The sequence below is a fragment of the Podarcis erhardii genome (genome assembly GCF_964252035.2).
Source record: "Podarcis erhardii genome assembly, chromosome: 1".
Lineage (NCBI taxonomy): Eukaryota > Metazoa > Chordata > Lepidosauria > Squamata > Lacertidae > Podarcis > Podarcis erhardii.
In genome coordinates this window covers 107836691-107863672 of record NC_138497.1, presented here as the reverse complement: position 1 = coordinate 107863672, position 26982 = coordinate 107836691, and the positions used below count along the sequence as shown (strand labels likewise).

The 26982-nt window shown below is 41.4% G+C and overlaps 1 protein-coding gene across 6 annotated transcripts in view; it reads left to right on the top strand.

Moving 5' to 3' along the window:
* The window catches only part of CCDC148 (coiled-coil domain containing 148), a gene marked incomplete at its 5' end in the record, with an annotated part of 108153 nt that overhangs the window by 46353 nt on the left and 34818 nt on the right, over positions 1–26982 (top strand). For all 6 annotated transcript variants that reach the window (XM_081871840.1, XM_081871839.1, XM_081871838.1 and 3 more), the window contains 5 exons: positions 2565–2719; positions 3102–3197; positions 3293–3474; positions 18385–18523; positions 21669–21875. In XM_081871840.1, the coding sequence (XP_081727966.1) occupies positions 2565–2719; positions 3102–3197; positions 3293–3474; positions 18385–18523; positions 21669–21875 (779 nt within the window). The remainder of the gene's footprint in view (positions 1–2564; positions 2720–3101; positions 3198–3292; positions 3475–18384; positions 18524–21668; positions 21876–26982) is intronic.

Below are 26982 nucleotides of genomic sequence, written 5' to 3'. Positions count from 1 at the left end.
TTATTATTATTATTATTATTTATACCCCGCTCATCTGACTGGGTTTCTCATAACTGTGGAGTTGAGAGGGTGAAAAGGGAAATCTAGTGCTGTTTCTCATAGAATTGTAGAGTTGGAAGGGTTCCTGAGGATTCGCTAATCCAACCTCCTACAATCCAGAAATCTCACTAAAGCATCCATGACAGGTGGCCATCCAATCTCTGCTTAAAAACCTTCAGTGATGGAGTGTCCACCACTTTCCAAGGGAATCTGTTCCACCGTCAAACAGCTCTTACTGTCAGAAAGGTCTTCCTGATGTTTAGTCAGAATCTCCTTTCTTGTAACTTGAAGCCATTGGTTCAGGTCCCATAAGCAAGTCTTTGGAACAGCTCCAAAGAATGAACTAAGGGCTTGTCCACCCTTCTACTTATCCCATGCCTAGAAAGCACGGGTCCGAGTGGTTTTGTGTTTGCCCCACAGCATGCCCCTAGAAAACACTCTCTTTTCCAGACTTCCGGGTTGGCGCCATCGCCGAATGGCGGACTCCCTCCGAGCTCCAGAGGGAGCCAGCTCGGCAGGGGCTGGGTCCTACCGCGCCGGCAACGCGAGGACCCTCAAAAACCATGGGCGCTGAAACCCATGGGCATGGTGACTCGGCGGGCACCGTTTGCGCCCCCCCGACCCGCGCAGGAGCCTTTTTAAAGGCTGCGGAGCGGGTGCCGGGGGGGTGGTGCTATGAGTCCTCCGCTTCCCCTGCCGAGCGAAGCCGCATGCCATTCGGCGGAGAGCGCTGACTTCTTCCATTGAAAATTTGGATCAAAAAGAACAACCCGTGAGTAATTGGAAACTGGACTTAAAAAGGGGGGGGAAAATTTAAATTCGGAGCGAGCGGGGGAGGGGCAAAAAGGAAGTCAGTCTCCCCCCGGTTGTAGAGGAATTAAAGCAAAGGATTTGACAACTAAGATCGAGTGCTACCTTATTTTGATAAAGTTACTAATTTCACGATGGAAAACTATAAGATTGGGCTGGAGGAGAAAAGTAAAATGTGAGCTAAAAGGCAACCCCCCCGTGAACCAGGAGCCATCCGCGAGAGCGCCGGGAGAGGAGCAACAGTGGCTTTGACAGCTGTCAAAGGAGCTGTCAAAGTTGAAGAATAAAAAGAGAACTTTGTTACGAGGACTTTGCTGGTTATATTCATTACAAATTGGATATTAACTGTTTAAAATAAGGAATAACAAGTTACTTTGACTGTTGGGTGTGATCTGGAAGGAAACTGAGTTACTATAATCCCTCTAGAGGGGATGTGGGACACTACAAGTATTGCTGGTATGGAATTTGAATAGGACTTTTTATCTCCTGGGAAACTGCAGAAATGGAATACTATTTTGTCTACAGAGGTCTCTACACTAAAGGAGACAATGGATTTATCTATTGAAGAATGGAAGGGACTTGATGTAAAGTTTTGTTCCTGAATAACAAAGCCTCTGTAGAGGATTTAGAAGCTTTTGGAATTAGAACATTTTTGCAGGGGAGCAGGAAATGAAACTAGAGGAAAGTGAGGAGAGAGAATAACAAGAACAACATGAACAATAAGAATTGGATAAAGTTGGAAGTGGGAACATTTGGGACATCCAGATTTGAAAGGTCTAAAGAAACAAAATTGGAGTTTTTGCTCTTGAATACAGAGATTTGGATGGAAAAAATGGGCCTTTTTGAGATAGAGTTTTTCCAAGATTGGACGTTCAAAATTAAAGATGACCAAAAAGGCGGCAAAGACTTTTAAAAAGACGGCAAAGTGGACTTGTGAAGGATTTCGGCCTAGATGTGGGATCTCCAGGATGACAGCAGGGATGGACACTGGGGAACGCAACCGGGAAAGGGGGGGGAGGATATTGGAATCCAAAGGGTGTTAAACTATACTTTATTCTTTTTTCTATCTTTTTTATTTTAACCTGTTCTGCATATTAAAGAGGGGAACTCGTGGAAGGGAGCGGGGTCGATTTTAGGGGATGGAAAAACATTTTTAACATTGGGTTAATCATAATAAGTTTAAAATTTGGGGTAAGAACTTGTTGAATCTATTTGAAGGAATTGGAATACAAAAGGGGGTGGGGCGGGGAAGTCCTGAAAGGATATCAATGAAAATAAGGTTATAAAATGGATGTTTTATTTTTATTTTTTATTTTTTCTGTTATATTTGAAAATGTTCAATAAATATTATTAAAAAAAAAAAAGAAAACACTCTCTTTTCCGCTGAAGCAGAACAAACAGCGATCTGTGAAAAACCCAACTGTCATTTGGTTCAATTCATCAGTCAACCATGGGTTTTCCTGGGGAAAAGCAGTGTGGCAAACAGAGACTTGGACAAGCCTTAAGTAATGGAGTCCTTCTCCAATGGCCATCCCCAGGATTACCAAAAGGAGATGGATAGGCAGGAATACTGTGCTCACTCTGTTTTATTCTTTGACAAGCCTATTGTTGTTGTTTAATTAAGAAAATTAATTTGCTGGAAAAGGCACACTAATAATTAATTGTCTTTTCTTAAACCCAAGCAACATTCCTAATTTGTATTTAATTTATTATAGAGTATCAGTTATCAAAGGAACTGGAAACATTCCAAGCAAACACAGTGCAACCTATCTGGCAGCTTAGGGAAGATTTAAGGTACCGCCTATTGGAATGGCAGGCCAACTACCAATGTCCAGAATATCAATTTAACCCAGATGCAGTGTTGGAACAGGTTGGTTTGTTTGCTTGTGTCAGTCACCTATACCCATATTTTCTTGTTCTGCAGATAGGAATGCAGAACCTGTTAAACAGAATTATGCCATTGGGGAGAGCCAGTCTGGATGGTGGCTAGAATGTTGGCCCAGGGCCTTGGGAGGGCCAGCTTCAGATCCCCACGCTGCCAGAAAGCTCAGTGGTTGACCTTGGGCCAGTCACACACAGCCTGATCTGCATTGCGAGTGAGGCAGATCCTCACGGTGAGGATAAAGCTGGTGGGGAGAAGCTTCCTGAGCTTCCTGAAGTGGGTTGGCGGGAGAATAAAAATGCAATGTATGAAGTAGTGAGAAATGCCAGCCGCAGTGATGCTTTTCTATCACAATATTTCACAAAATCAGGTTGCCTTTGTGAAGGAACAACAGAAAGTAGTTTTGGAAAAACTTAACCTGGAGAAAGAAGCTTTGGAACGAGAGCTTGAAGAGTGCACCAATGAAGTAAGAATATGAAGACGTTCATTTGTTTGAATTTAATTGCATGAACAAGAACTCTACTGAATTTACTGGTTAACAACTTCTGATTTTTATTGTAGGTACTGGCATGTTCTTCAGGAGAGAGGCCTGCACTTTTTTGCGAGATTCCACCACAGTTATTGGCCTTGGAATGCCCATATCCTGATTTGAAGGCTTCAGTGTTGACAGAATTTCACAAACTGGCAGATGAATATTGGTTGAAGTTCCAAGACATTGATCAAGACTTAAAAGTCATATCAAGGTAATAGAATCTGATGTCATGTTTCTTCAAGGGCTAGGCAAAACGTTTGGGTATTGAAGCCTTCTGATAGGGGGGTTGGATTTACATTACTTCTCTTTTGTTCAACGCAATGGCATAGTTGACTTTCTGCCCAGCTCTAGGGGATTATGTCAGGACTGGTCGTTGTCCTCTTCAGATCACCACACAAACGCTTCTTGTTCTTTTATAACTTTTTATTGTGTATTAACAAAATAATCTTATAAACAGTTCTTAACTATTATTCCTCAGAGTCACTTATTTCAGATACCTTCTGAGCTCTGCTTCTCCATGACCAGCCACCCTCAAAATGGCGAAGGCGCCTTTCCCTTCGTTTTTCCGCTCTTTTTTCTAACCTCCTGGCTAGAGCTGGCCTGTATCTCCCCTCCTCCGAATCTGAGCTAGACCTTAACCCTTGCCTTTCCTGGGAACAGCTGGTCCCTCCCTGTTGTTCCTCTTGCTCCCTTCTATTAGATTCACTGCTCTCCTTCCCCCCTTGGGGAATGCTTTCTCCCTCTGATAAACTGAAAACTTCTAACTCTTCCCTGACAGATTAAATAGTCAGTAACTGTTTGCACAGCTGAGAGAACCGTCTCTTTCTAAAGTGCCTTGTCTCAAGCAAAAAGTGAAATATTCAAGAGAGTTAAATCACCAGAAGTATGGTTTGTGATAAATGCCTTTGTGTTTGCTATGGATGCAATGCTTTCATTCCACACCTCCTTTTGTAATTATGCTAATTCATACTGAAATTATTATTGTTGTTGTTGTTGTTGTTGTTGTTATTTTACTTGAAGAAATCTGGGTCAGTTGCTCATACAACTATTAAATCTATACCTTTCCTCCTTTTCACTAAGAAGTGCAGACTTCTCAGTTTTTACAATCCTGTGTTTATATGCAGATAGACAGGCATGATGGGAAAAGCCTAATCCAATGTGGTGTGACTTAGTTGCTGTCACAAATTCAGGGACTTGAACCATAATAGTTCAAATGACTTTTTAATGTTAGGCAAGTTTGGTATTTCTAATACCCCAGCCTCCTATTTCTGGAATACAAATATGAACTGCGAGTACATTTTTATATTGATGTTGTACAAACAGGAGTACTTCTGTGGCCTTTTGAATGGTGGCATTTGCTAATCCCCAACATGAAGAATGAATTGAATTAACAGCTTGAAATCCCGTTTTCTAATATGTTTATTTTCTTAGCCTACATGCATACCAGTTGACTGTTGGAACAATTAAAGCATGCTGGCTTGCACCTAAAAAGAGTCTTTATACTACCTTAGGAGCATCACCAACACCTCTAGTCATGCAGCCCATGTGCCTTTTGTGTACTAAAGCATTTTATATCCACTTAGACAAGAGGGCAATTGTGACATTAACAATTTCTGCTTGGCTGTATCCATAAAAGGGTCCTAAGAAGAAAACTTAGTCTTCAAGTCAGTGCTTAGAACGTTCCAATATTTCTTCATGATGTGGCAATAAATGTCCAAGCCCTTTCAGTTTACTATTAAATATTTGGTGTGTTCAATAATCAGTGTAATATGCTTGACATCTTCCATCACAGTCATAATGCTTGACCTCAAATTCATATATATATGGCCTCTGGTTTGTTCTTTTACGTAATCAGACTTTAAAAACTCATAGACCTTTGGAATCAACCAGACTTCTCCAACATGGTGCCCTCTAAATATTTTGGAGTACGGTTCCCATAATCCCTGATTGCTAGCCACATTGGCTGGGCTGATGTGAGCTGTAGGCCAGAAGCTCTGGAATGCATTTTAGATTGGGGAAGGCTGGTGAGCTAGTGGTCTGCCTGTGTAAGACAGCTTCATGTGCTTACCCTCTTTGTATGCTTTCACATCCCTTCCTTAACCTCTCTTATTCCACTTTAATTTTCTTTCCTACAAATGACGCCTTGGCTGTATCGCACACAAAACCGGGATATAAAAAACTGCATGCTTGTTACTGTTGCATCCCAGAAACGCAACAAGGGAAGTCATTGTCTCCTTGTGTAAGTGCTGGAACCATTATGTCACTTCACGTGCCACTGTCACTGCACGGTGGAACAGAGGACTGGGCTGTGAATGTCCCTGGTGATGTGGAAGGCTTAGAGCAAGGGCAGGGAAAACTTTCTTTTGCTAAGGGTCCCATTCCCTCCATCATAATCTGCCGGGGCTGTATGCTAGTGGTGGAGAGGATCAGAGCTAAACATTGGCAGAGTGTGCAGCATTGCAGATTTGCACAACACACACACACACACACACACACACACACACACACACTTCACTCCATCTCTGTTTTTACTCCCTCCATCAGCATAGGTTAGAGCTGATCACTTGTGGAGGCCTGTTCCTCTCTTTTCATTAAAAAAAATCTTTCCCCTTTTCATGATTCTGTTCATTTTTTGTTCCATCCATTTCAGTTTCCTCCCCCTGCTGATGCCCCCATCCCTGGGTTTCTCCTTCTGAGCTTCACTGCTAGGTCCCCCCACCCCCCAGGCTCACCATATTGCAGTCACATCACCCTCTGTTCCACCTCTACCTCTCTGTGAGACACACACACACACTGCATAAGAAGAAGCGGTTCTGGAGGCCTGGTGAGGAAGAGTGGCCCTGCAGCGACGGGAAGATCACAGATTTCCCACTGCTGACTTAGAGGATGCATCAGTTAAGAAGCTCAACAAAACCAATATTCTCGCTCTCAAACAGAAACCAAAAGCGCACAGAAAACTCGTTGACTCTACTCAGATGCCATGAAGTCCAGTGCCATATAGCTACTAATGGCGCTATCCACACAATGGAAAAAACATCCCTAAAGCTTTCATGTAGAAATTCCATTACTTCTGTCACTGTTGAAAGTTGCCAGAAGGAAAGCTGCCGCAAGAAAAAGAAATATATTTTGGGAATTGGGGGAGAGCATTGCTTCAAATGTTAGTGAACAGGAGCTGTGGAAAAAGAAAAAGAAACACCAGACACAGGGCAATGTTCGCTTAATGGGTTTTTAAAATACGCCTTATACCTATCATGTTAAACCTTTCCCTGAAAAAACTGTTTCATATCTGTTTTTTCTTCCAGCCATACATCTTGTAAAAGCCAGAGTAAATCTTAAAAAAAAAAACTTAGAAGATTTTGAACAAGCATAGGAAGTTGTTAAGCGCCAAAAAAAATTAAAACCGTATCTACAGTATCTGATTATGAAGTCATCGTAGATTAGCTTAACTTGTAAAAGCAGCTCCTGATGATCTCCAGTCTGACTTGGGTTTTTTATATTCTAAGCTAAACTTCTAAACAACAACAATTTTATTATTTATACGCCGCCCATCTGGCTGGGTTTCCAGTACATTCTGTACTTTTCTTCAGAAAAAAACACCAAATACAGTGGATGGATTTTGGGGGTGTATAAGAAAAATAGGTGCCGGTACTCACCATAAAGTTGTTAAAGCAAGTGCCACACTTTTTAACAACAAAAAAAGAGGTGCCGTATTGTGTACCATTGAGTACCCCCTGACGAAAGCACTGTGTGTACTCCTTTTTTTAAGTACTGTAACAACAACAACAACAAAAGCACTGTTAGGTATTGCATCACATAAAAAAGTGCAGTCCTGTACATTACTTGGAAATAAGTCTCACTTTGTATGGAGGGGCTTGCTCCATATAAAGTATGTTTCGGATTACAGCCTTGCAGTGTAAACCTATACATGTCTATTCCAGTGGGACTTACCCCCCAAGTGAGTGAGTATAGGATTGCTGCCTCAACTGAAATAGAGGAAGTTCTGTTGAAATTGACAGGATATATTTCAAAGTAAATAGGATGGCAATGTTGGTAGACATTTCTCATGGACATCAATGCAAAATAGTAATGATAATAACATTAAGACCAACAGTATATAGTGCTAAAGAGTATGATATTCTACTTAGAGTAATTGATGCTGTTGCAATCAGAGAGAAGCTGTGTCATAAAAAGCACCAAGTCTAATCTGGTGGAAAAGCCACTCAACTGTGATTTCATTAGTATTTTTAAAATATCCTAATGGAATAAAACTGTGTAGGAGACAGAGGTGCTTTACCCATTACAATAAGAGGCAGAACGTTGAAACTTCAGCATGCACACACCCACACACCATTTTTGCTGCTTCTTATAATGTGCAACACAGTCCTCCCTGAATTAAGGGAGGGAGGGTAAGAGTGAGGGTTACTAGCTTTGCCCCCTGTCACTATCTCTGTTGCCTTCCATGAGATGGAGTGTGATTGCAGAGGGAAACTTGATCTCCCTGTGTAAGTTTCAGACATGATTTAGGAAATCAGGAATCTGCACCATGTTGGAAACCTACAAGACCAGAGCAAGCTGCTCACTGTAGGTAGTTGTCATCCCAACTTCAGTGAGTGATGATGGGGATGAAGCGGGTGGTGCTGTGGTCAAAACCACTGAGCCCCTTGGGCTTGCCAATCAGAAGGATGGCGGTTCAAATCCGTGCAACAGGGTTAGCTCTCATTGCTCTGTCCCAGCTCCTGCCAACCTGGTAGTTTGAAATCATACCAGTCCAAGTAGATAAATAGGTACCACTGCAACAGGAAGGCAAACGGCGTTTCCATGCTCTCTGGCTTCCGTCACAGTGTTCCGTTGTGCCAGAAGTGGTTTAGTCATGCTGGCCACACGACCTGGAAAGCTGTCTGTGGACAAATGCTGGCTCCTTCAGCCTAAAAAGTGAGATGAGCACTGCACCCCATAGTCACCTTTGACTGGACTTAACCATCCAGGGGTCCTTTACTTTAATGTCAGGTTGCAGGGCAGGGTTCACATACTCATAATTTCTTTCCCCTCTAGCCTGAGAACAAAAGTTTGAGTAGGACTGAATAGCACTTTAGACTTTTAAAAATCTAAGTTTTAGGGTGGGTGACTACTTAGATTCTCCATTCTGTCCACAAGAGATGTCCTATGATTTTCAAAGCGGACTGTGTAGCTGATTACAAAAAGTAGCAAAAATGAAGGGCTCTTGTCATTTATACACTACAGTACAGAAGGCTGAAGACATTTTCATGCCTTGGAGGAGAAAATGCAACTGGTGAGCCCATGGTAGTAAAAATATAATAAAACCTTTTGGGTGATAAAAACCTTTTGCCTGAGGTGTGCTGCCTTCTGGTACCTCCAGGCTTGCAATTTGATCAAACATCCTGCATTTACAGCCAAATGTAAGTAATAGACATAGTGCATCACCATTAAACCTTGCAGACAGAAAAGATAACAGAAACAAATTCTCTTTTCTGGAGTGGGGAACATGCACACACACAAAAGAGTGCTGAGCATGTGGTTTTTCGGGGCAGCAATTGACAGTTCTCTACAAAGTCCTTGCCCAGCCCTGCCTCCACTTCTTCCCATGAGTTTCCCAAATCATGTAAGTACCTTCTGCTAGGGCTGCTTCACAGTATTACTGCAGTAGTGCTGCTGCAGCTACTTTTCCTCCAAAGCAGAGTGGGCCTAGATCATAATGCCAGGGCAAAACGATGAGATACAGCCGAGCATAGGATGAGACCAACATTTTTGTAGTATGCTATTGACTACGCTCCTGAAGCCAAATTTTCGTTGGCAACTAACCTATGTCAACAGATGGCTGTGTTTGGATGATCATATCTTGGCTTAATATGCTGAGATAGGAATGAGCCTTTTGGCTGCACACACAGCCTCTTGTTCTTCTTTTGGTGTGAGTATGTAAACAAGCAAGCCCAGAAGCCTGCCATTAACTATAGTTTCCCATTTGCCCAAACCAGGAAACTATGGTTAATGGTTTCCAAACAAACCAGAATATTAAGTCAACTTCAAACCATAGCTAAATATCCTGGCTGGTTCCAAAGCTGGTTCCAACGAAATGGGAAACTATAGTTAATGAAAAAAATCCTGGTTTGTTTACTTCCACCACAAAAGGAGGAGCAAAGGGGCAACATGCTCCTCATTAGGCACATTCATATCAGTGCTTATTTAGCTGAGATATGAATCAGCCCACTGTTGACTTCACTGTTCTGGGGGGAGAAAAAAATCATTGTAATAAGTGATGTCTCTGGTATCTAAACTGCTTCCAAATTATTCATACCTCTTCTAAAGTACTTTGAACTCAGGGCTGTGTCAAGGAATTCTACTGTACCAGCTCAATAACTAGCTGTTTCTGGTACAGCAATCAACAATGACACGGTTGACATATGGGGAAGCTGACATCTCAGTTGGAGTTATTGTTGCAGTTTGTCTGGCTGCAAATTCATTGAAACGGTTCATCAAATTTACATTGTCCTACCTATTATAGAGGGTAGCAGGGGATTACAGTCTGGGGAGGGTCACTTCCCATAGGAGGTTTTTATGTTCTTTAGAGGGTGTAAAGCCAGGGATTAGCTTGGGGTAAATCTGATTCAGAGGAAATATAAAGCAGCTGCCTGCGGGTGTTTGTGTATAGGCGCACTGCCAAGCTTCAGTTCTGAAACCAAATAATGGTGGTAGATTATTTTTTTCCGTAATGGAAAAATGAGAGCTATGTTCTAAGTAAGTGCCAAGTTTCATATTTGAAACACATTTTTGGTGTGGTGGTGTTTTGGTTCACTCCTAATGTGTGTACATAGATCATGTTATTTAAGGTAGCACTTTCTCGTTTTGATTCTTAATGGGGATTAGCCTGATTCAGGACAGTTTGCAGTCAGCATATAGAAGATCAGCATTTATAAACAAGGCATAGATTCCCTAAAGATGGATGTGAAAAGAATGCCTTACTAACACCTCTATGATAGCTTTACACCACATTTCTTTCTTTTGGATCTTTCCCCTTAGCCAAGCAGCTCAGGGTAGTGACCGAGAGACAGCAAATTGTGCAAGGCTACCAAATAAGCCGGGAGTGGAGAACTCCCAGATGTTGCTGAATGGTAACTCCCATACACCCCAGCAGGCCTGTCCAATGACTGGGAATGATGTTGGTTGTAATTCAGCAAATGTGAGAAAATACCTACTTAAATGTGTGTTTTTAAGAGAGAGAGAGAGAGAGAGAGAGAAAAGAATTCAGATTAATATGAAAAGGGAACAGATTGGGCTTGTGAATGGACACATGGGAAGCAACATGGACTGGACTTACCCATTTACCTATCCCTAGGCAGAGCTGCTTGTTACGTGGCAAAACTGAGCTCCCAAACCTGTATTTGCCAAGATCAGGGGTCAGCAAACATTTTCAGCAGGAGGCCGGTCCACTGTCCCTCAGACCTTGTTGGGGGCCGGACTATATTTTGAAGAAAAAAATGAATGAATTCCTATGTTCCACAAATAACCCAGAAATGCATTTTAAATAAAAGGGCACATTCTACTCATGTAAAAACACGCTGAAATTTATATTAATTCTCTATGTATGGCTTGACAACTATGGTTGTTTTGTCCTTTTTTTTGTTGTGTGTTGAGCAAATAAATAAATAAATCGCTGATTCCCGGACTGTCCGCAGACTGGATTTAGAAGGTGATTGGGCCGCATCCGGCCCCTCAGCCTTAGTTTGCCTACCCGTGGCCAAGATAGTAAAGGATGAGGGGCGCTTGTAAGGAAAAATCAATGGGGGAGGAGTGTGTGCATGCGTGCATCCATGCACATATGTTTAAAGCAGCCTTGAAGGCATTTGTAGAGGAGAATAGCAAGTCTTCCTTTAGCAAGTATCTGGGAGTACTGTGTTTAGATTTGTAATGTGATCTAGGTTGGATGTAGAGAACCTAGTTTCAGACTGAGCTGTTCCTCTTACTTACCTCACTGTTGGGACCTGTACCAGGTTTGAGGAAGCCCTGGTGAAAGTCGCTCTCACCACCAACCTTCACCCTGACATGTCCCCTCTCCAGCAAGGATGAGAAGCAGGTATTACACTTTTCTGAAGTGTAATACTGAGCCTGCTCCAACACCATTAAGAGTAGACCTATGTTTTAGGCTAGATAAAAAATACTGAAAAAATGATTAACAATCTGCACCATTCAGTGGCTATGCAAATGACTCCTTGGAATAGAAAAGCTCTAAAACCAATGAGGACAACAAAGGGTTGGCAGTGGTTTGAGATGCATGCTTTTAAAAAAATTACGTTGAGATATAATTGTGTATGGATCCAAATTACATTTCAACGTTGACACTAAATCTGCTCCCAATTAATACTGTCACTTGATATATTAAAATGTAATTAAAGAAACTGCTATGATTCTCGATGCACTTTATGTCCAGGAAGATATATTGCTTTCTGGTATTATGATCTGAAAAGAAGCTCCTGTAAAGCCTCTCGCTTTAGAGAGCCATTAGGCCTGCCCTTTAGGTTGATACGTTCATTTTTAAAGTGACAGTATGTGAAAACTGCCATAGCAGAATATTTTCCTATTCCTTTCAGCTACTCTTGAATGTGAGCTTTGATTTTTCAAGTATTTTAAAAAGCTGTGCACCTGGCATTTGTATGTTTATTCTATTTTAAATATTTTTAGACTTTTTATTTAAAAATTAGACTTAGGGATGTCAAATATGTTCTGTCACCACTAGGTTTGGGCCAATTTCTCAATTTCAGTTTCTCTCATTTCCAATCTTAAGTTCATTCCTCCACCTTTCTGCATAAGTTAGCATTTTTTAAAGTTCTCATGAAAATTTGTCAGCATTTTAGGACAAATTTCTCTTAATATGCACATTTTGTATGTAATTTTGTATAATACGCACAAAGCATATTTCCCCATATATTTCTGCTTTCTCTGTGTAACACATTTTGTATGCATATCCACAGATATATGCATTTCTATGCACACTTTAATATATAAATTTTTCTGTCCATTACTTGAGTGGAGAACTACATTGCAAAATTTGGAGAAGTGCAAATTTTGAAGGTTGAAAACTGAAAACAAGCGCTTGCATTTGGGACATCAATACTAGTGATTCCAGAGTTAGATACACGTGGCTACGGCTAAAAATTGCAGCCCTGTCTCTTGACACTATGTTTTGCATTTCTGTATCCCTACTCTGCATCATTGGCTATCACTGGCCGAAGTATGGAAATAGCAGAATAATATGGGGAGAGGGATCTGATCCAGGGCTGCTGTTTTGACAGGAGATCCATGTCAAGTGTAACATGTAGTTCTCCCTGGAGAACTGGCCCAGGATAGTACAGTTCAGACTTGTTCCTTCATTTGCTGTGCACAAGTCATACTTGGTTACATCGTCTCAAGATGCTGCACCTAGCCATGCTCTAGATAGATGTAATTATTTTGCTTGTGTGTTTTCCCTTGAATGAGAGAGTAAACATGTTGGCAGGTTAAGTTAGCCATTCCAACTATTAAAAGCCTTTGAGCAAAAACAGACAGACGGGAGTCCTAAATGGGGCTGGAGAACAGCAGAGCAAGGCCACTATTGCATCTGAAGCCTTACCACTCAGGCCAGCCAAGATGGAAGATGGTTCAGCAAAGGGGCCCAGATCAAGCTTCTCACAAGCAGAATAGAGCAGCTTTGGATTCAGCAGATCCATGGCTGGCTCTGCTCCACCCTCCTTCTGTAATGACCCATTTTGGGGTCCTGTGCAGACTACAGCTGGTGGAAATCCTGGTGGTAGCTTCTCAACCACGTGTACTTTCAGTAGGCATAGCAGGGGCTTCTCAGAATGGAGCCCAGTGAAGTCCAATGGATGGATACTCCTCTCACCTCCAGCAGCGCACTAATCAGGGGTTAGGATGGCATTGTTAGTTTTCATAGTAGATAAGTGCTTTGCTTTCTCTTCCCTTTTGAGTGCTCTACCTTTGTTGTGGTTCCTTGTATTCCTTCTGAATAAGTGTGCTCTGGTTAGTTCCTTGGCTAATGATACACTTTCTACATGTTCTGTGCCCCCTATTATGTCAGTCTATTTAAGAAGCTGATTTAAACTGAGTCGGACCATTGATCCATCTAGTTCTTATCAATTACATTGCCTGGAAGAGCCTCTCAATACTTTATGGCAGGTCTTTTCCAGCTGTATCTGGAGATTAAGCCAGGGTCCTCCTGCATGCAAGCGGGAGGTCTACCACTGTGCTCCATTTATGTACCCCTATCTTATGTACCCCTCTTTCCTGCTATTGAAGACAGGCCTTGTTGGGGGCATGGAAATGTGGTTCTAGTTCTTAAAATTCTGTAGGAACTGGTTTTAGCCTGTCTTTTGGATGGATTGTATTTTGTTGTCTTGAAGTTAGCCCTGGCCCATGGCCTGTTCCATTTGGTCTCACTGTGTATTGAATACTTTGTGAAGAAAATGAATCTAGGCTGAAGGGAGTTGAACTTAAGTGTATGTCTTTTGACGGCTCTCTGAACAGAAAACAGAAACTCTATTTTTACTCTTTAAGGGCTGCTCCGCTCCAATGGCGTCACCTTTGTGTTCTAATTGATTGACTCCTTTTGTGGCCTCCCCCCTTTCTCTGGTGTTTCATTTGATGGTTCAGAAAGAAAGAAAGAAAGAAAGAAAGAAAGAAAGAAAGAACTTCTTCGCCAACGTGGCATTACTTTTGCAAAGCAGAAAACAAATAAGCCACCACTGCATTATTACATTGCCCATTGGTAGCAAACACAGCAGACAACTGTGTAGACTGAGGGCCGAGGTGACAGCAGCAATGACTTGCCAAACCTTTACAAAGGGAAACAATGATGCACTCATAAGGTCAGAAACAGAGAAGTGCTGTGCATGCTGGAAATGGGAGGGAGGATCGCACATTTTCTCTTTAATGGAAACCTCTGGAGAAAAAATGGTTCTAATCAGAGCAGGCATTCTAATCACTATAAACAAATTCTAAGACAATAGCCTATAAGGACATACAGTTTCTCAGTCATTGTACAGTCATTGTACGTATTGTTGAGCACCATCTATTACTTAATATTTGGAAGATAATCAAATCCTTTTTGCTGGATCAGTAATGAAGAACAGCCTTTCCTTACTCTTTTTTCTTTTGTTTTGTTCCCAGACAAAATCCAGATATCAAATACCTAGCTTAAAATAAAAAAGGATTGTAAAAAGTACCTTAGGATAGAAATGATTCTAGGGATTTTCATTTATATTACATCATCCTCTCATGATGTACTACAGTGCTGTGGTTGTCTAGGCACTGGTGGGTGGGGACACGGGTGGCGCTGTGGTCTAAACCACTGAGCCTCTTCAGCTTGCCAATCGGAAGGTCAGCAGTTCAAATCCATGTGATGGGGTGAGCTCTTGTTGCTTTGTCCCAGCTTCTGCCAACCTAGCAGTTCAAAAGCATACCAGTGCAAGTAGATAAATAGGTACCGCTGCGGCAGGAAGGTAAACGGCGTTTCTGTGCGCTCTGGCATTTGACACAGTCCTCCATTTACCAGTAGCAGTTTAGTCATGCTGGCCACATGATTTGGAAAGCTGTCTGTGGACAAACGCTGGCTCCCTCGGACTGAAAGCGAGATGAGCACTGCACCCCATAGACACATTGGACTGGATTTAGCCATCCAGGGGTCCTTTACTTTTTACCTTATCTAGGCATTGGTGTACAGTGGTACCTCGGGTTAAGAACTTAATTTGTTCTGGAGGTCTGTTCTTAACCTGAAACTGTTCTTAACCTGAAGCACCACTTTAGCTAATGAGGCCTCCTGCTGCTGCCGCCGCGCTGCCAGAGCACAATTTCTGTTCTCATCCTGAAGCAGAGTTCTTAACCCGAGGTAATATTTCTGGGTTAGCGGAGTCTGTAACCTGAAGCGTACCACTGTATGTTCTTTATAAAGTTACATTTGTAACTTCTCCAAATTCAATATCCAACAGATCAGAAATTCACATTATCCTAAAAGCTTTTGAATAATTATCATTGCACATTGCAGAAATGAATCTGTGTTAGGTATTCTGCTATATGCTAGAAAGGTGACAAGGCTATTTTTGTGATTCAACTCTCAATAAGACTCTTTAGATGTTTGATGTTCTATTATGTATCTGGATGCTTCAGGCCCACAAAAAGAATACAGCTGGACCCAGAGCTACACAATGTAAGGTCAGTTCAGACACTAACACATGGTTTAACACTGTATGCATAAACAAAATGAGCCTTGGGGTCATGTGCTCTTCCCATCCCTGTGCAACTGTAAGGAAGAGATTGGAAGCTTTCACTTGTGCTTTTAAACAACCCTGGGGTTCCTGTTACATCTGAACTTTGAGAAACGCTGGTTAGTTCAAACAAGCCAGGATCAAGCTAGGAGTTATATTACAATCTTGTTCACAAACCAGACTTCATACTTTGTTTTTTACTAGAATCCTGAGATCCACCAGTCAGAACCGGGAACTAGGAAAGTGTGTGGTGTGTGTGTGTGTGTGTGTCTTCTGTACACTTAGAATCAAGTACCCAGGTGCTTCTGAGCAAAGAAATTTGTTTTCTACCTGTAGATCCCAATCTACCACCTCCCCACCTTCAGAGTTCCCTGAGCTTGTGCATACAGATGCCTGGTTAGTTTCAAAGCAGAAGTGAAAAGTTCCAATCTCCCTTTGCAGCTGTATTAGAGGAGTGGGGAGCCTGCAAGCCCAAAGCTTGTTCACATAATGCTACACAAGAGGTTAGCACAGTGACTGAAAAGGCCCATAAAGTCCCTAATGTAGAGAACAATTAAAGGCAAGTGGAGGAAAGTTATCCATAACCCTTGGATATCTGTGACCCCATTAACCGCACAGTATCAGCATAATATGTGCCTGCTGCTGTTGCTTTAGTCTACATAAGGACCTATATATTTTTAAGTGCTTCTTTCCTAGTAGGAAACAAAGCTTAAGTTTTTGTTAGGTTTTTGTCATATATATATATAGATAGATAGATAGATAGATAGATAGATAGATAGTTTTGTTATATAAAGTGATTCATATAAACTGAACACTGTTCTGGCAACTTCCCTACCATCATAATTGCTTCCTTGTGTCGTGTTTGCTCCATTGTTTTACATTTAATCTGAATGCTGTCTTCGCATATTTATGCTTCTGTGTTTTACCCCCTCGGGCTGCAGTTCTCTTGTGCTTGCATGAAAATAAGCCTCATTGAACACAGCTGGACTTCGTTTTGACCAATCATGCATAGGATCAGGCTCTGCATAACTTGCGTGCTGTGGCTGGATTTGAAGTCCTTCGTTTTGTGCCTACTTCAGTTTTCAAGCTCAATTTTTTTTTCTTCCTTACTGAAAATCTTTTCACTTTCTGTAAATGATGGCTCCCGCTATTATAAGGATTACTGATTTCCAGAAGCAGAAGTTGGAAATAAAAGAGGAAGTGGCTTTGGGGAGAGCAGTTTGGGCTGCCATCATTGTAAAATGGTCCAAATCTAGACTTCTTCCAATGAGAAGTTAGAAGATATCACCAATAGATAGTATGCAAGCTAGAATTTTGTAGTCTCCAGTCACAAAATAAGGTGGACTAAGATGAGACGCTGTGTGAAAACTGGGAGCGTAACTTACACCCCGATCTGAAATTCCATTGGTGTTTTCTTCCGGATTGAAGAATGGACTGTCATAGCAAGAGGTTCTGGGAAATTGCTTGGAATGTGCATTCATCTTCCATCCGCAGACTAGGAAGGTTCTAGTAAAACTTGATCACTTTAATCAAGCCTGCCTCAAATTGTGTGGAGGCTGTTCATGGTTTATGAGCAGGATTGTGCCCAGGTGGCTCTGCCTCTGGGCTTTCCTTGAAATCACATGTTAAATGGAAAATGTAAATAGGACTTACACCTAGAGTTCAGTGCTCAAAGGCCTGATCTTGTACATCCTTAGTTTTTATAATTGACTTAAAAACCATATGGATCAGGTCTACATTCTGTCTATAAGTTCCAGCCACCCCTAAGGGTATGGAATGATGCCAGAGGTGGGGCAGTTGCACTGGGTAATCAGCTTCTGTGCACTGACTCAAAAATTAGAAGTTGATTTGAAAAAAAAAGCAAATGTCTCTAAAGCTTGGACAGGTTTAATAAAAATAAAGCCAATGTTCATCATGCTGTGCGTTCCATTTTGTTTTGCTGTTCCTGCTTGCTTTTATGCAACAGACTTATTTGAAAATGTGACTCTTGCGAGGGGTGTAACTCTTGCAATAATTCCTGGAATGGCAGGGGAAAGCGGATGCTCTCTATATCCAGAGGCCTTCCTAGATACAGCATTCTTTGTTTTGTTTGGCTGCAGGCTGTTTCCTTTGTTATATCAGTGCTTGTTTTCCTCTGAGCTAGTATGTGTTAGGGCAGTTTGGCCATGAAAGTTTGTTTTGTTGTTGAACTCTGCTTTTATGGCTGAATAGTAAGCACTGTTGAGAGCTTATGTTTCTGTGATCCTCAAAAAATAAGGAAGCCCAGATCACAGTGCTAAAAGAACCCCTCTTGTTTTGATGTTACTTAGCAGAGGCCATAGTGGGTCCATCTCCTGTGTGGGGTGAACTTTGTCACGCTGGCACAGCTTTAGGTCTTGTCCCTCCCCACATGCTTCAGGTGGGTTATTCATCATCTCCTTTAAAAATAAAGCTGCACAAGGGTTGGAGGAGGAAGAATGGGTGTTGGTGATACAGAGGCACTAACCAATAGGCACTCTCCACACCTGGCTTTTCAAACTACCAAATGAAATACTTGCAGAACTGTCCCTCCAGAGCTTGCCCAGGAACAGATAAAGCTGTACTTGTATTGAGCGGAGCAGGACCTGCTTTCAAATTTTCACCACTGCTCTTGAAATGTTAAGTAAGTTTCACTTACAAAGATCCATGTCCCAGTCCAGAATGCATTTGTACCAGTCACTTCACACTGAAGTGTACTGACATAATAGCATTCAGGTTCATGTCAGGATTAGGATCTTCATCGGGTATAAAAGAAGCATTGTTGTTTCAATCTTGACCTGTCTTTCAGCGGAAAGCTAAGATTGTGCTTGATTTCGTTCTCTTCTCATTCACAGCAATTTCCAGTGGAGTGAGGAAGATCTTTGGGTTTATCAGGTGATTATTAGTCAATACCCTAGTGACATGCAAGGTAGAAGAACTCTTTACTTGGATATGCTGCAGAAACATCTACCTCACAAATCTAGGCAAGATCTTGTAAGTGGTAGCACTGATTGTTTAGTTGTTGTTGTTGTTGTTGTTAATTAAATGTGTTAGTAGCATAATCTTGCCCAGGGCAACCCATAGCAATTTGCAAACAAACAAACAAACAATGTACCCCACATAGATGCATTAAAACCAAAAGAAAAGAGAAGTGTGTGTGTATATGTTTGTATGTATGTATGTATGTATGTATGTATGTATGTGTGTGTGTATATATGTGTGTTTAATATATATTTATTTATTTAATTTGCATACCACCTTTTATCCATAGGTCTCAGGGCAGTTCACAACATTAAAAACATCCCACTCACTTCTAAAAGACCACAGAGGGTTAAAGGCCAAAGACCTTGTTATAGAGGAAAGTTTTTGCCAGGCCCCTAAATATATGTAACGAAGGCACCAAGCGGGCCTCTCTGGGGAGAGCATTCCACAAGCGGGGGAGCCGCTGCAGAAAAGGCCCATTCTCGTGTTGTCACCCTTCAGACATCTCGTAGAGAAGTTACACGAAGATGGGTCTCAGATGCTAAATTCAGGGTCCGGGTTGGCTCATATGAGAAGAGAGGTGGTCCTTGAGTTATTGTGGTCCTGAACAATTTATAGGTCAAAAGCAGCACTTTGAATTGGGCCCAGGAACCAATTTGGCAGCCAGCGCAGTCAGACCAAGATTGATGTTATATGCTCAAATTGTCTTGCAACAACTTAGTTCAGTATTGTAATGAGTGTTTGATTTAGCATGTTTTCTGTGGAGGTGAATTTTTGTATATGTCTGATAAAAATAGCCTAGTAAACTTATATACTAGACAACAACTGCCATTTTGGTGGCATAAAATGTGGCACCCAAAGTCACATAATGGCTATTTAACTGTTCTAGTATCTTGGATTGTTGCTGTAAATATTTTGCAACCTACATAGGGTGTCCTAATTTCCCATGTACTGTGACCATCCATAATCTTTCAACATAGTGAGCACACAGAAAACGTATGTATATTATTTTATGAAATTGAATGAATGAATGAATGTGTTGCAAGGTTACTGTAATGATGCAAGAATTCAAGATTCTTTGTTGAACTAGGATCTGAAGAAGCTTGTATACTCAAAGTCTGGGATCCAATGAGTCAGTGGGCCTGTTCTGGTTGCCTTTTCCAGCTGTAGGCCAGATGATATCCCATCTTAAAAGCATCTTCAGCTTCCCCTGCATCTCTTTTACTTTTGATTTTAATTGCTTGTGTAGCCCTTTCCCACAACTTTTGTGATATAATCTGAAGGCATAATTTGTCCTTGTCATATAAGATGATGAATTTGCACGCATGGTTTTCAGTACACTCACTCACACACCCCTTTTGCTGAATAGGTATTGATGTAACATTTTCTGTGAATTAAAAATGACAAAGAAGTAACATTTAATGAAACAGGGCCAACGCAGGGCAGTGCTGCTGGCTTAATGTGAAGATGGACTACTTGTAATATTTAAGATAACGAGAAGATACTTGGGGTGGGACTCTAATAACTAGCTAGCCCTTGTAAATTGAGAGGAATCTTGGTGGAGAAAAGCAAGTTTTTTGCACCCCCAGGAGGGCCAAGGAAACCCAGTGTGATCTTGAGGTCCTGTTTTTTTTAGTACTTCCTTTAGTACTTGCCCAGGATTCCTTCCCACCAGGGGCTGAGAGGGGTGGTGATGGCAATGACTACTGGATAGTTCTAAGATGCAACTTGCCTGCTTGCAAGGCGGTTGTTCAAGGAAGGGGATAAACAGGCTCTCCTAGCTTTCCCCTTCCTAGTACGCTGGCTATACAATTTCCCCATATGCATTGGGACTTCCACGATGTCCTTGTCCATCTGCAGATCCTTGCATTGCATCACCCAACTTCCAGGCTGAGGAGGGGCATAGGAGTTTGCAATCAGAAAGGAATACTTTGAACATCCTGCTCTCTGCCTTGCCCTATAGAACATAACCATCATATGTTACAGGAATAGGGAACTTGTGGCTCTCCTTCAGGCCCAAGCAACATAGCCAATGGACAGGGCTGATGGGATTTGTAGTTCAGCACCTGAAGAACCACAGTTTCCCCATCCCAGGTCTAGTGGAATTTTAGCAAATTTAGAAATATGACTTGCCCAGCATAATAGCCATTTGTTTCATTAAGACCTGATTTATAATATGACTTAAATGTAGAATAAGACTCCATTTCTACCAGCAAGGCTATTTTACGACCCTTGTAATTATAGGTGGTACTTAATTTATGTATGGACTTTGATTTATATCCTAACTCTCTCTGTGAGCTCATAGCAAATCACAACAGCATCAAATCATTTCTGAACAATGAAATGTTCACGTAATGCCTCCCCTTCAGGACAATCCAAGAGAATTACAGTGCCATCTAAGGCCTCTTTTACTCCCGAACCAGTTGCTGTCACATTACATTGTTGCTGCATTTGGCCTGAGCTTTTTCCTCTTACAAAGTGACACAGTTTGTGTTTATAGTTTTTTTTTTTTACGACTAATTGTATTGATCCCTGAGATTACTCTGGGAAGAGAAGTGCTTATTATGAGGTCTTTTGGTGATTCTTTCTCTCCGTTCTCTGTGCGTAACTCTGTTCTCATCCCTTTGCCAACTTGAGAATGGAACCTTTTATTAAACGTATCTTTGGGCTGCTAGTTTCCTTAGCACAGCCCTGGCCAGCCCAAATTAGTCAGTCCTACAAGTGCCGTATTTTTCGCTCTATAAGACGCACCAGACCATAAGACACACCTAGTTTTTGGAGCAGGAAAACAAGGAAAAAAATATTCTGAATCCCAGAAGCCAGAACAACAAGAGGGATCACTGCGCAGTGAAAGCAGCAATCCCGCTAGCTGTTCTGGCTTCTGGGATAGCTGCGCAGCCTGCATTCGCTACTTAAGATGCACACACATTTCCCCTTACTTTTTAGGAGGGAAAAAGTGAGTCTTATAGAGCAAAAAATACGGTACTTGAAACTCCTGACAGGGTACTCTGCTGTTTTCAATGGCGGGGGCGCAGATAATTTTCATTTTTCCTTCTAATACTTTCATTTGTAATGATTGTTTGAAGTTACCTCAGTATAAAGATTTATATCATATGGGTGAAAATAATCCTGACTTCCCTTTATTATTATTTTCTAGGTTGCTCACGAAAGAGCTTGGGACCACTACCATTTTACTAGGAATCAGTGGAGAGCTTTGATGTTCAACTGGGCCGAGGCAAGGAAAGCTTTTTTACTGAAGGCAGTGATGACTCTCGCAGAAGCTTGTGCTGCTCATGAGACAGAAATTATGTTGGCTAATAATAGAAGAAAACAACAGGAAATATGTGCGGATCTCAAAGAAAAGGTAGACTATTACACAACCGCCAATTACATTTATGTTGCCTTGTATCCTGGATTGTTCAATATTTGCTTAAGGAAAAAATGTTGCAGCAGCTATAATATGGACTCTCCCCCCCCCCCACCTCTTAAAATGGAGATAGATTACGCCATACTCATAGTTACTAGTCTAGCTGCACTTTTTTATTACATCCCTCTTGAGCATTGGAGGGTGGGGGTGCATCTTGATTTGTTTTTCCTAGAACATTTGTGTACAATTTGTTTTTAATTTCTTTTCTGCTCTTGAGGCTTTATATTAATGGATCTGTTTTGCTTCAGCTGCACTCACGCCTATGGAATCATGCTCATAAATGGGTTTTCGTTTTCCTAATTTCATTTATCATGTCCTGTGTTGGTATAATGGTATAGCAGCATGTTGGCTAAGTCCCCCTAGTAACAGGCATGCCTGGAGGTTTCAATGGGAGAAAAGGTTTCTCTGCCTTTTAGCTGAAATCAGGTGTAATAAGAGACAAGGATATTACATTTGATGTGTGCCTGCCCTAGAAATTGTTTAATTTCTAGATGAAAAAAGTGGCCCAGTGACAGAATAGGGGGGATTTCCCACCCACCCCCAATTTTAGCCAAACCATGGCTGCCTTGCAGTCTTCTAAAAGAAGCAAAGATGTCATCACAAAAGGTAGTTCCTGCCTCCAGATTCCCTGTGAAGAACTGAAATAGCCATAGAGAACAAATAGTCAGAGCAGTAAAGTTGGTGACAAGTAATGAAAAGAGAAATGAAATGTAAAAATGTTAGACACAAACATTAATTTGGAAATCTGACCTATGTCTAGAAGAAGGGGAGTCTAGCAATTGCCAACTGCGCAATTAGCCAGAATCAATAGTTAGAAATAAACATCTTCCGCTCTGCCAAAATTCCTGGGTGCTTTTGTTCTGATTTATTGACATTTCGCCTGCATTCATCTGAATGCTGTGTTTTCAATACATCATCAGAGTGTCTACTAATTTGGTTACTGCTTTAATAAAATTGATCATGAAAGGATCCAGGGCAAGGTTTGAAGGCACTTCACCTGGCTGAAGGTAAGCAGGTCTGGATCTGTCCAGTACCTGGATAAGACCCCATGGGAAGAAACACATTTACGCTACCTTTGGGTTCCATGGCAGAAGAAAATGAATAAAATGTGATGGAAACTTAATGGTTTCCCTATGCATCTTACACACAGGAAGGTGTGGACCCCTGCAAGGAATTGAGAGGGAGGGATGAAAAAGAATGCATTCCTTTCATTTCCTTGCTCCTTTTCCTGGTCTCTCCATTTATCAGTATGTTTTCAACTGCTCCTCAAAATTTCCTTCTTTTTAATTCATATCAGAACGATATGAATATATATATATATATATATATATATATATATATATATATAAACATAGTTTAGCCAAATTGCTGCTCTACTGAGTCTGAACCCTGACTGCCTATACTCTGCTGATCCTGAAGTATGCTGATCCCTCTTGATATCAGTCGCTGGAGAAAGCTTTTGAATCTCTCGAATGACCAACCAGGAGGGAGAGAACATGCCAGTCAGGCATGTGTCTCTGCTGGACTCCTACTCATGTGTAGGACCTCCTGACAGCACTATGGCGTACATAGTTGACTTGCACAATGGGACTCCCCCCCCTTCTCTCTTCTCCCTCTGCCTCTGTTCCCCTCTTCTGTTTCCCCTTAAACCTACTTTGGGAGTTCCCCCAGCCTTCCAGACCAGATTTAGGGGGCCTGCAGGGGAAGGATAGGCAGGAAGTCCCATTGTACAAGCAATCCTTGTTCCACAAATGCAACAACTTAGTTGAATCCCACCCTTTGCTTGGTAAAATGCAAAATCTTAACTTTTACATCCATTTTTCTAGCAAGTGATTTATTTTTAGGAATATTTTTAAAGTTCTGTTCATTCGCCTGCACATTCATATACCTAGGAGAACCATATATGCATCTCACACAAAAAATCCTTTTCTACTTGCATGTTCCAAAGACCAACTTTCTGTATTAAGTCTCAGCTTTTTCTTCTCTTTTATTGTTCCAAGTTATAGTTTACATTTTTTAAAAAATAAAATAGAACTATGGTAAATGACCTGGCTTCATTATAGAAATCTCTCATTACCACTTTCCCTCTTCTTCTTTTATCTGTTGCTTCTGTTCTTTTGCTCCTCAGTTCTCTCCTGTGGTCTCTTGTTATTTCTTATTGTTCTCTGCTTCTAATTAATTTGGAAGGCCAAAAAAGACACCCAGATTTCTTATAGTTGCATTACATAGATGGATAATGCCTAAAGGACAGATATTTTTCCTTTCTATTTCAACCAAATTGGAACGTGTAAGTAATGCTTAACATAGAATCAGATCTTATTGGTACTTTAAGAAATAGCAAAATGCATATTTATTTCATTTTGATTGTGTTAGACTTTACACATAATAGATTCAGACACTTCACAGATAGTACAAGCAAGGCAGTGGTGTACCTCTGAAATAATGGAGGCGTTTACCTGTGACGTGTTGCTGATTGCAAAATGTCCACATACACCATGTGAATATATAACTAGCCCAAGAATGAGCAGCATATCCCCCCCCCCCCCATTGGTTGTTATCCAGTAGGTGACTTTTAAAATACGATTAATTATGTGCAGACCTTTTAAAACCCAATTAAAAGCAAATTATCTTCTTGAAGGTAGAACAAGCTGCTTTTTATTTATGTATTTATACATTTCTATCTTACCCTCCATAAGATCCCCATAGCAGATAGCAGGCAAACAGATAAAACCAGAACAAATATCAACATAAAAAGCAGCAGAACAAACATAGATGACCCCACACCCACCCACTATCTCGGTGCTGCAAGCTGCTGCTGGCTGCCATTTTTTATGAGAAGGAGGGTGGGGGAAATCCTGCTGTAGTTGCCATCAGCGGGTGGGATCTCTAGCAGCACTTTTTCCTAGAATGCAAGAGTAGACAAGAGCATGTGCTTGGGTCCCCATCCTTTCCTTTTTCTTTTTTAAATGAGTTGCCTGGTGTGGCAACCCTGCCTTCAAAACAATTTGTGAACCCCATTCCCCCCCCCCTAAAAAAAACAACTTGCAGAAATAACTCTTCTGGTTTCATGGCCACCAAAGAGGGTGAGGTTTCAGCATAAGGGCAGTTGAAGCCAGAGCCAAGCAAGATTAAAAGACCTCTTGGAACAGACAAGTCAAAGGCAACTGGAGTCTGCTCCAGGCAATCTTCCCTGGAGAGGTTATTCCAAAGACAAGGGCCTTTTTTCTGCATGTACCCCATCACCTCTCACCTGGCTTTAAGTTGCAAAGGGACTTGATAAGGGATCTCAGACAAAGGTCTCTTCCAGGCAGGCTCATGTTGAACAACAGTAGTCGCTTGATTTGTATTACTTCAAGGAAAAGCTAAAAGTAAGAGGGATTTTAAACCACATTTGCCATTGGATTAAAAAATCCTAGTTCTAAAACCTAGTTGTGCCCTAGCTTTAACCATCAGATGAGCGTTAAAGCATATTGACCATAGTCCCTGTACTGTGTTTGCTGGAGGCAGACATAATCTCATTTGACTCTTTTGAAAAATATTAAATGGATAGTGATTGATTTGTGACCCACTTCTTCCTGCGCATGTTAAAGCAGAGAATAGACTAAGGCTTACAGATGAGACAAAATTTATATGATATTTAGATGTCAAGAGCCTCTGGGGCTGCCCCCTTTCAACAAATATGTACAGTATGCATTTGGCTCTGAACTTTCATTGTAAATAAGAGAAGCCATTATCAGGTTTACATTTGTGTGCCGATGCATTTGGTTTTTATGATATGGAGAGAGGCTTGTGGTTTGTGGTTGTCTGTTTAGAGGAGTTGTAAACGTGTCAAGGACAAATAATTATCTTTGCAACAGGCAAATATTTACTCTTTGGTAAGGAAAAGTTAATGTAAAGACTCAAAAACTAGACTACTTCAGTGGACACAATCTGGCTGTTGTCTAAAATTATCCTGTGTTGCGTTTTCTTGTGCTAAGTTCCTTCAATACTAAGAAATGAGCTTGTTTGTGGAATAAGCTTATTTCAGAGTTATAGACTTAGATCCTGATGACATTAGTCCCCTTTTAGCCCCATGGAAATCAACGGTATATTAGTTTCATCCCATCAATAATAGTTTTGATTCTTTTGTGAATGCAATATCACCTGCATTTTTATTATTTTGAACGACTTTTAGAATTGTTCTCATTGAAATATGGAATATAAAATAAAACATTTTAAAAAAATTGCCCTCAACTATAGATTAGCATTTATCTAATGGTGAGCCAAGGACCACTTGTGACCCTGAGTCCACTTTCAGATGTACCTCAACGCCACAGCTTGCCCGGTGTCAGCAATCCCCTCATGCTGAGTAAAGGTGACCAACAGACTGCTAAGTTCATGGATGAGGGAAGGGAGATCATCCTTCTTCTTAGTGAAAGGGCCAGAGGAAGTGTTGAAGGACATTAGCAGCTGGTGGGCTGAGGAGGCATTGCTTGCCTGGTATTCCAATGCTGCGGTCACTGCTGGTAACTGAGAAGGAGGCTGGTGTGGTGTTGGTGCAAGGGCAAAAGTGTCACATTGGCTCTGCTGCTGCACCCACACTGCAGCAACCCCCTGCCGCCTCAGTCCTCTCCCCATCGGTTACTGGCAGCAGTCCCTGCTTTGGTGAAACATGGGTGAAATGGAAACTTTGAAAAATGTATCTTATGCTTGGGGCCTTTGGTTCAGATGACTCATTTGCAATGCATAGGGGAAAGTGATTGATTACAGAGGAGGTGTGTGAACTGGCCTGTAAATCATACTTTTGGCCTGTGATCTAGAGGACCATGAGTAGAGGAAGGTTAACTTCACCTGCTATGAGAAAGTTGGTGAGCAGTCACATTTCTGAAGTAGTGTTATTCCACTGTTTTGCCATATTTTCTCTGCTCATCAGAGTCACAGCACAAAGGAGGAAACTGTAATGTTTCTGAACTCATTTTCCTCATTGGTGTAACAGCATTTTTATTTCATTGTGCATATGGACGATAGGGGGAATTTCTGTTCACAACTGGAAAGGGATGAAAAA